The sequence below is a fragment of the Argiope bruennichi genome, chromosome 7, assembly GCF_947563725.1.
Source record: "Argiope bruennichi chromosome 7, qqArgBrue1.1, whole genome shotgun sequence".
Classification (NCBI taxonomy): domain Eukaryota; kingdom Metazoa; phylum Arthropoda; class Arachnida; order Araneae; family Araneidae; genus Argiope; species Argiope bruennichi.
The window spans coordinates 93030752-93041921 of NC_079157.1; the positions used below are offsets into that span (position 1 = coordinate 93030752).

The 11170-nt window shown below is 26.4% G+C and overlaps 1 protein-coding gene across 3 annotated transcripts in view; it reads right to left on the reverse strand.

Annotated features, from left to right (window-relative positions):
* LOC129976671 (peroxisomal targeting signal 1 receptor-like) overlaps positions 1–9534 on the reverse strand; it is a 28692-nt gene extending 19158 nt beyond the window's left edge. Inside the window, exons 1-6 of one of the 3 annotated variants that reach the window (XM_056090367.1) lie at positions 9395–9534; positions 4399–4595; positions 3011–3046; positions 2267–2390; positions 2021–2180; positions 660–792 (exon numbers count right to left, since the gene is read on the reverse strand). In XM_056090367.1, coding sequence (XP_055946342.1) covers positions 660–792; positions 2021–2180; positions 2267–2390; positions 3011–3046; positions 4399–4491 — 546 coding nt within the window. In that variant the 5' untranslated portion in view covers positions 4492–4595; positions 9395–9534. Of the gene's footprint in view, positions 1–659; positions 793–2020; positions 2181–2266; positions 2391–3010; positions 3047–4398; positions 4596–8534; positions 8664–9182; positions 9298–9394 lie in introns of those variants that run through there. The other 2 variants (XM_056090368.1, XM_056090365.1) reach the window with 2 other exon arrangements.
* Positions 9535–11170: the final 1636 nt, after the last annotated feature.

Below are 11170 nucleotides of genomic sequence, written 5' to 3' on the forward strand. Positions count from 1 at the left end.
TCAGATTACAAGTTGCCAATCACCAAGTTGGTAATGGTTTACATTTTTTCAACAATTTATCTTGGGCACTATAAAAATAAACAAGAACTAAAAATTTAATAATTAATTTTCTCTTGGTTCATTTGAAATAATTTAAGAAAACAGGGAAGGTTGGCTGCTCAATCTCTTAGCCGATGTCATGCCATATTAACTTTTTTTGACACTGAAAACAGAATTTAAAAGGTCACTGAAAATACAATTTAAAAATGTCAAAAGTGCTAATGGTATGCCATTAATACGGAGTCATTGTAAATACCTGATTGTAATGATTTCTCAAGATCAAATGATATTCATCTTTTGAGCTCTACACTGCAAATTTTTTTTTTTCACAGCAATTAGAAAAACCAGTAATGAGGCACAAAATGTCATTTTATTAAATGTTTACAAATGACATTCTTTTCTCACAGATTTAGTTAAAATGGGTTTTTTAAAGATAATTATTTTGGTTGTTTAGAATTATGACCATTTACTTTTTGATATATCATGTTTATTTCGTGAAAATATTTTATGATATATGTATAGATTAGTTGTAAAGTTAAAAAAACTTCAATATCATTTTAAAGTAAAGAAGTTTGTTTGTTATCGAAGGAGAATAAAAGCATATATAAATGCATACATACTTTAGATTCCGATAACTTAGGATCAGTGACATTTTCTTCATTTTCAGTCAGTGAAGTGGCTATATCTGAAGCTTCCTTACAATTTTGGGCTTTGAAGTTTTTAGCCCACTCATTGCCAGTAGAACGTTGATTTCTAATGGGAAAAAAGAAATTGCTTAAAAACATGCAAATATATAATGCAAAGTAATAATATACAGTCAAATTTAAAATATAAACATAACTTTTATATAATTTCTGAAAATTTTATTATTTGACTATATTATTTATGCATTAAAAATGCATAGTTTTCGATGTGAAAGAAAATGCAAGAATAATGACACTTTTTAAAAAAGTTTAAATATAGTTTAAAAATTACACAACTAATTGCAGGTGAAGTCATTTTAAATATTTGACCATTCATTATTACACATTCTGAACTAGATTCAACATCAGTTTCAAAATGGTAAGAGTTGGCTTTTGTAATATAAAAATCAATCGATTTCATTTTTGGAGAAATACAGACTGTATAGTTCTAATATTCTTAAATGTTAGAAGACAAAAGTCTTATAAGAAACAGTTATCAGTCAATATAATAAAATCATTACATAATGAAAGAATTCAGAGATTGCAGTCGGTATGGAAAATTACAGAAGAAAGTTATATAATTAAAATAATCTTTATTTAAAATAATCAGGAAAAGTCAAAGAACCAGCCCAAATCATTGATTTTATTTTATATGATAGATGAATCACTCATTTGCCACTCATCATCTTTAAGTTTTAGGAGATATAAAATAAAACTAGGTGAGTAGGGAGTACCAAAATTTTAACAATTGGATAAATTTAATCAATTTTTGAAAACAATACTATCTAGTCAGAATGTTTAATGTTTAATTTAAAATAGTACTTCCTTTTGCTGTAATTAGTAAATCAAAGTTAATTAACATGGTTAGAATAATATCAATAAATACATTTGTAATAATTATTAAATATCTCTGGACAAAATTATATCTTAAAAAAATAATTTTAACTGAATAATAAAGTACGAGAATTAGTAGATCATTTTAAGCCAAGAAAAGAACAAAGATTGCATTGTACTTATTTAATGTTTCAAATTTTAATAAAATTATTACAATTATATAAATAAATATTATAACAGTATTAAAATTTATACTTTTTTTTTTACATTTAATTATTCAGATTTCAAATTTTACAGAAAGAATTATCTTAAATGGTTTCCAATTTTGGAATCATTAAATTATATTTGGCAAACGAATCTACATATTGATATAGTTTTAAAATGAACTGAATGAAATGCAGATACTTCAAATAATTAAAGATATAACAATATATATATATTAAGATCAATAAAATATGTCTTACTGAATGTCTTGCTCGGAAGTTATCAGATATTCCTCTGCCCAAGAATTATCCAAAGAATCTAAACTATTTAATCTGTTATTCTCATAAGCAAGATCATAGGATGATTCCGTGTAATTCTGTGGCCAGACAGCATTATTTTCTGAAGGGTTTTCAGTGCGGACTAAAGGGGGAAAAAAAAACAAAGTAAAAATCTCAAAATACTCAGTATTTAAATAAATACTCCAAAAACAATAATATAATAAATACCTTCTGGTGACTGATAATAAAGTGCATCAATTTCAGACATTTGGTGCAACAGACTTTCCATGTTAAAGGTTTCAGGAGCACGTCGTTCAACCTGATTTGCATCAAAAAGAAATTCCTGCACCAACTAAAGTTTAAAATATACAAGAAATTTAGAAATCAAGACTAGAATCTATCTACTTAAATTATAATTGAAATACATGAATAGTTAAAATAAAGGAGCTTATTTTATCCAAAAAATATTTGGTTATTTTAATACTTTTGTTTTATTTGAAGCAAAACTTAGTATAGGAAAGAAAAAAAAGTATTTGTTTAATACATATATTTACTAAACTTCTAATATTAATCTTTGGACTGATATTAAAAGTAATCACATGTAATATATATGCGTCAGTTTTAGATTCAATATAAAATGCCATTACAATATAAATACACACACAAAGGCCATGATTCATTGAAAAAACAGTCAAACAGTTTACATCTTTGCACAATTGATCACCTTCCAACTTCCTTCTGAACACATAAATATCCAGAAATTCAATAACATTCAATATATAAGAATATACTAATAATAGCACTGAGGGGGGAGAATGCTTTTCACTGTGTTCAAATGTGTCCCATCTTGCATATGATTGTTATATTTAATTTTAAAAAAAAAAACATTTGCACTAAATTTATACTTGATGAAAAATGCTGTTAAGTTATTGTAAAAATATCATACATTTAAAAAATATAGAGAGAACTTACTTGATCAGAAGCAGAACCCCGTGAAGGTTGGACAGCCTATAATTCAAAATATTAACTTAGATATTTATTTGAAACCAAAAAAAATTTAACAATTAGCAAAGTAAGATATTTTAATATAGAAAGTTAGAAATACCTAAAAAAAATATATTGCTGCGAAGCTTTGAAATCAATACATAATTCATATGCAATAAATCAAACACATACATAAACTTAAGGCAATAATGAAAAATTAAGCCATAAATAAAATTAACCCTTTTAAATAAAATAAACAATATACATTCTAATCAAAATAGATACCTATATTTCAAAAAACAAACTTATAATTATAAGCTGAATAAGTGTAAATATCCTTAAATGGATATTAAAATGAACAAATACATAATGAAATACGCAAAGGCTATATTACAGTTCTTAGATTAAATTTTCATTACCTTAAAAAAGATCAGAAAACTAATAACATTACCATTTAAAAAACTGAATATAATGATTTACAAATCGAGCTATTTCAGAATTGTAAAATATTTTTTTTTTTTTTTTTTTTTCAAACTGAAAACCCCTGATAATGAAATTTTTCTTATACAGTTATTTTATGCGCATCATTGGTACCAAAAATATATTTGATACACCTGATAATTTGTTTTTATTTAATATATATCTGTAGCAGAAAGTGTTTATTCTTTATGTAGTGTTTTTACAACAAGCAAACAATTTGAAATGCATCCTAAGTTGAATGAAATGAAATGCATCCTAAGTTGAATGAAATGAAATGCATCCTTAGTTGAATATTTGAAGCATTATATTTTTAGTTCGATTTTTATATTATAATGGAATACCAAATATAAATATGTAATTTAGAGTTACAATAACAATCTGTTACTTACTCAGAATTTTTTTTTATTGGAATGATTTTATTGATCATTTTATAATACCTTTTTGAAAAATATTAAATATTTTCAAAACAAAACTTATTTTGAATATAATTATACAGTTTCACAACTTTTTTGGCACACATAACTTTTGCAGCCAAAAATTTTTTTAAAAAAAAGGGGGAATTGCAGTTAGTGGATTAATGTGTGAATAAATAATTATAATGTACATTTTTCTTTATTTTTTGGTGTGCATGTGAAGTCCTTAATAATGAAAAGTAAAGGTTAATATGCAATAATAGAAATCTTACTTTAAAGAAAACAAATATAATATAGCAGACATCTTTTAAAAATATTGATATTTTAACACACACTAGTTTAACTAGCCCTCAGTGAGGACAAGTATAATTTATGAATAATTTTGATTATATTTGCATTCAAATATAGAAAAAAATGTTAACAAAAATTCTAATAATACATCTAGAGAAAAACAGATATGCAATAAAAAAATAATTTGCTAACCTGCTGACCCTTATCTTGGGTAAAGTGGCTGGCAACCTTCATGAGTGGATTGGTCAATCCACAATCGGACTCGATAAGTTCTCTCATAGCCATGTTCAAGTTCGGTTAGTTTATCGGGGAAACACCAAAAAATCAAATACCAAGTGAAGCGTAATTAGCCCTAGTCTTCAACCCCGAACCGTCCTCGGATATCATGACTGAAATAGAAAACATTTTGCAGTTATATTTTGCTTTGAAATATCCTTAAATACAATGCAACAAATATGAAATAAATGAAACATTTCAAGAAATATACAAATTATATAAGAAAAAAAATTTATGACAGAAAAAGGAAAAGCTTAATCAGCAAAACTTGCATACTTACTCTGAAATAATTTAATCTATTATTAATGTAGAATTAGACTATTACTATTAGATTACTAATGTACTTTAAATTAATATTTGATATTATGGATTTTAAGGAATGAAATGTATATTAGTATAAACCAGGAGAATGTGTAAATTGTAGGATATTGCATATTAATTAACTTCGCCTTCATGAGCACAACCTCGTGCAGACTTTGGCTGCCTCAACCATGCACACTTTTCGTGCTTTATATTCCCTCAACTCCCTTCCAGTTCTTTATCGTCAGAACACTCAGGTCTCTTTCCACATCATCCAGCCATCTAGTTGGAGGTCTTCCCTTGGCTTGAGATCCCATAGGAGTTTTTAAAGTGGATATTTTGAGGATGTTGTTTTCAAAGCTTTTCCAGATATGGCCAAGCCATCTTAACCTATTGCTCTGGATAACTAGTGTTATCTGTGGTTGCCTATAGAGTTTGTATGATTCTAAGTTGAATCTAGTTTGGCAACATCCTCTCTCTAGTACCGGGTCAAAGATAGAATCAAATTGTCCATTTACCCATACTTCAATGTTGCGATATCAGTTTTTCTGTAAACATACTAAACTTATAAAGCAGATGCTAACTAATATTAAGAATTTCATATTAATAAAAGCTACATATTTACAGTATAAAAAAAAAGAAAAAAAAGCTGGAAACCTGTCATAAATAAAGCACATTACTTTTCAGAGTAACATTCTGGTGAAAAGTAGTAGCTACAAATTACTGATTATAACAATTTTTAAACATGAATTAATACATAAGTGGTTACTTATAAATCAAATTTTAATTAAACCATACCCAATTTTACTTTGCTGAATAATACATAGTGTTTATAAATGAACATATCAACTTTGCAAACAAAACAAAGCATAGCCGTATTGTGTATCAAAAATTACAATCGATAAAAAATTTCTATTCAACACAGTTATAAGTATTCATTATAAGCAAATCGAAAAATAAGAATGATATCAAGGCAATATGATAATTCATCCCATACTCTTTCAACATTTTTGTTGCAATACACTTTTAATATCAGCTGGTTGTAGATGGACACACTTCTGCTGTCCAATGTAGTCCCAGAAAAAAAAAAAAATCAAATAGTGCCATACACACATATCTGCATCCTTTCAAAGCTTCACACCAGGTATGTAGAAAAAATTGGGGAAAGAGTTATAGTACTGTTTCGACATCCTATGGATTTCTGGAGATGCTCACAATGAAGACATAATAGAGTTGAATAACTATCAATAGTTTTTCTTTATATTTATTTATGATGAACAACACAGTTGTACTATGTTTTGTTTTCTTTTAGCAAACCTGAAAAGTTAGGATTTCATTTATAAACATCCTGTAATTCTTAAATCTGATAATAATCTGTATTTTAGAAAATTTTTGGGACCAATACATACACCAAAAAAGTTTTCCAAAATACAAAAATGTTCAGCAAAAAAAAAAAAAAAAAAAACTTAATGGAAACGTTATTCATATTACAAAAGGTTTGTAGTACATAAAATTTTAAAAAATAAAACATCACTTTTGTATGCAATACATTAAAATTAAAAAATTCAATTATGCTTTTAGTCTATGAAATAGCAAAATACTTTAACCTTTGTGATATGCAGAAAGAAGTGAACATTTTTATATAGAAAATACAAGTAGCTACAATCTCAAAATGTACATAAAGTTTTAACTTATTTATAAACAAAATTAAATTGATAGAAATATATAAAAAAATAAATTTCATATACAGTGTTCAAGTTTTACAAGAATTAAATTCAGAGTTCTGCAATTTTTAAGAAATTTAGTAAGTAAGCAAGCATTTATGGGAAGGGGATGAAATAAAACTATAATACAAAGTGATGTCTAGAAAACAGACAAGGATGGAACCGCAAATGAGCAACCTGCCTTCCACAAAAGGTACAGGTGATCAATCAATGTTACGGTTATTGAAATCTAAGTAGTCATTTTCAATAAAGATGGTTAAAGCACTTTCCAAGTTTTTTTTATTCATTGAAAGTCTGCATTGAAAGAAAAATTTAGTTTCCGAAATGCAAAGGTGGCACACCAATGGAAGCCGAATAGTTTAAAAATTCCATCCAATACCCATTAGTGATGGCAGTTGCATCATAAGCTTCAATAAAATTCCCTATTATTTTCTAGCCACAAAGACTAGCACAAGTGACAAAGAAATTCATAAAAATGAAAGTGAAGAACAGTTTCCAAAATCACCAACCCGATACACTTTCCTGCAGTATTCTGAAGTTGTCTTCGATACCACAATTGGCATCGTAAAAAGCATCCTAAAATAATTGCAAAATAAAACGATGATTCTTCACATTAATCTTCTATTTACAAAATTCGAAACAGAATAATCACAGCCCATAAATGTGCAAAAGTTAATTTTTGAAGTAAAGTATTGTCAAATAACAATGGGCCAAAATTTAAAAGAATTTATATTTAAATACTCTAGTAAAAATTGGAAGTTTTTTTAGTTAACTGTGACTGCCTTACTACAATATTCTTTTAGCAATCATTGTGTTTTTCTGATAGGTGATTGACATCTTTTTGATGCATGTAGAAAGGACATATTAAAGTAAATTTTAGCTTAAAAAAGGATATTTTTCCATATAAAACTTATGACCATTTAAAGAACCAAAATACAGAAGAAATTAATTCTATTTATCTTCATAAATTTGCATAAATAATATATATAAATACATATCATTACATGAACTGATCTGTAATCAAAAAAGTTATTACATAGTTTTTAGAAAAATGTCAATTAATTAATCTTCAGAATTCACAAATGACATATTAAAATAAAAAGGCTGAAATGTATTTAAAAAAAAGATATGTTTTTTGGCTAATAATTCTTTATGTGTACTGCATGAAAACATATAACATATTAAGAATGAATGTTAAAATAATAAAATAAAAAGGTTATACCAAGAATAACTATGATTTTATTTTGGTATATTACTTTTTATCATCTTGTATTTATTACAACTTATGACTCAACATTCTAAAATGCTTGACAATCATTTTTAAAAAAATCTAGAAAAAATACAAGTAGAAAAAAATCATACTAGATTTCAATCAGTAAAGTGATAATTACATAATGTTACTGCATCACTAATGTAAAATGTACTGTGAAATTGAAGAAATAAAAATCAGGAAATACACAAATGAGCATTTTGAACTATTAAAATTCAATAGCAAAAATATCGTTAAAATTTTTCTAAAAAAAAGACACATAACAGGTTTACATATAATATAATAGTTATACACAAATGTTTATTTCTAAAAAGTTACATTAATCAAATCATATGACACTGAATATTTTTAGATATAACAAAAGAAATCCTTTCTGTATTTTTAATGCAGAAATAAATATGGACAAAGACTTTTATCATCTATCATGTAAACAACAATTTTATTTTAATTTCTGGATATATAAAAGACCCATTCGACAAAATAATGCACTTCCTTCTCTTGAATAGTACTTATTTTTTCAATCTTTAATTCAATATTTATTGTCTAAAAAAATTGTTTTAATGAAAAATTTATAAGAATAATTACAAAGAGAGACAAAAATGAAACCTAGTACTGAAATTTATAATCATATGAAGTAGTTAAGTAGTACGAAAAAATATATAAAACATAAAATATTTCTGAATTTCTATAGATAACAACGATTGAGTAACGAAGAGAATTTGGAAATTCGCCATTAATAATACAAAGTACTGACTTACCATAAACAAACATCCTTCAAAAAAAGATACCTGTACCTTCACTCAAGTTATGCAAGAGAATTTAAGATAAAATATACTGCACAATTTTTTAAAAAATTCACTAAAATACTTGGTAAATTATAAAAATAATTTAACATTAAAATAAATAATTTCCGACTAAAAGAAGAATGAAGTGAAGGAGAAAATCACGGTTTACGAATCGTCAAGGAAAAAAATGCGAAATTCCGAATTTCATTACCAGGAACTAGAAATAGGTCAAGGATAGAAGGTCCGGGAAGAGAAAGTAATTAATGGTGGAATTTAAAAAAGAATAAAAATTTCAACTATTTCACCATAAATATTTGTATAATTAAAAATGAAGTAACTTTTCGTAATGTAAATTTACCATAGAATCCAATATTTAAAATATCTGGAATACTAGGCATTATAATATAAAATAAATTAAAAAATAACTGCATTTCAGAATCAAATGGAACAAAAGTTTAGGAGCATGATTTATAGAAATAATTAAAAAGATAAAATTCTATGTAAATGGGTGCTGTAATAGGAAAAACGCGCCGTGAAGAAAAAAACAAAACAAAAAAAGGAGGGAAGAAATATTCAAACATAATCAAGAATTTTATAAAATTAAATAAAAATTCAACATACACAGATATTTATATATTTCCTTTAAATATGATACACGCTTCGCAAGTTGTTTCAGCCACATAATTTCAGCAATATAAGGTATGATAATAGGAATGATGTAATTGCGGAGAAGTAGGCTTACTACAAGTATGACCTCTTTTATTCAAAATACTAACATTACAAATTTAAGCATAAACACTAGCACATAAAAACCAAAAAAAATAAGTACTTACTCGTTTTTAATTCTCAAGGAAAATAGTTTTCCAAATAATCATCAGAGAATGTTCGATTTTCAAAAATTACATACAAATAATAATCACACACATCTTTACGATGTTGCCATTTGACAACATAATGTGAAACAGACATTATGATTTCATAGCCGCTAAGTTGGCAAAGGTGAATAAAATAGTCCTTTCTGTTTTATAGTCTTGTCTTGATTTGCACAAACATATCATTCTTCGCATTTTAGTCTAGTAATGTAATTCCAATGAAATAATAGCAACTTGTTTGAAAATTATTAAAATTATTCATAATTCATCATTGCTATTCATAAAATATGAGTTGAAATTCATAGCAAATACTGTTTCTGGGTTATTTTGTTGGACATTTCTTTATAATATACTACAATTTATACTCGATTAAAATTAGCTATAGCCTCCATTTCAGAATGGTAACAATTGTTTGAATTTTAAAGAAAAAATAAAGGAAAACAGTCACATTCTAAAGTTTTAAAGCAAATACGAGAAGCATCCTGCTATTCCTCATTAATAATTCTCTTTAACCATATTTTGTTATTTTTAATATATATATATATCTATATATATAATAAAAAGCGAAGGAAATCTACTTTTAGTTGGAATAAGAGAAACTTCTAGATACCCTATAAGACCAGTGTGAATATTTTCTATTCATTTCTTGAGAGTGAATAAAAAAATCAATCCATCGTGGATTCGAATCTTCTTTAAAAGTTTGGTTTTAGTGCTCTAATTAGCTAATAATATACGATATATCAATGATACTGTTCGGTATTCAGAATGTGAGAGTATTGTAGTGTAGATGAGCATTTTGTACTAATAAAAGGAACATACTTTATCGCGTATGATGTAGTACTTGAGAATGAGTAACGAGATTCTTGCTAACTTTGCTTTAAATGTGTATTTACGTCATAGAAATAAAATATTCAACGCAACATAAGATAACAGCGATAAAGAACTCATTTTGAAACATACATGCTATATGATGTACATTATCTATAATTACCCTTCAACCGATTGAAACAAAAATTTGAAACAAAACTGCACTTATAGTTCATTACCAAATTTGATATATTTAGGTCACTGCGTTTTTGAATTTTTGCGTTTACTTATTTTGAAGTACTGACTAACAGACTGTTACTTCTAATTGGATTTGGCTCGTAATTTGACAGGTGTCTACATCATAGATCTTAAATCTGTATACTGAATTTTATCAATCTAGTTTTCTTCATTTTGTAGTCATCGTGTTCAAACAACCGGACAAATTTCCCCTGACCGGATTTTACTCAAAATTTGATGGATATCTGCAAATTTGGTGTAAAGACAGGAGAGACAGACAGACATTATGTTTTTCGCACTCAGGGTGGTCTAAAACTTGGAGACTCGTCAAAAACTCGAGTTTGAATTTTTGGAAGATTACTATACCTTTTCTACATTACGAATATGAAAAGGTAAAAAAAGAGAAATTTTATTCAGTGCTTATTTTTATTTCCTCGTATACAAAATATTCAGAACAAGAGTACTACTTTCAATCAAAATATTGAGCTCCAAATTTTGAGATCTTAATAAACTTTTCAAGTCAACAAAAGTATTTTGGAAATTATATTATTTTAGCTGTCTGTAACATAAAAAAGCAAAACCAAAAACAATTTCCAAAACACAAAGATCTAAATAAATAAAATTTAATATGCGAGCTTTTCAAAATAATTACATATATCCCTCAAATCTTGGGAGATAAAAGGAAGCAATAAG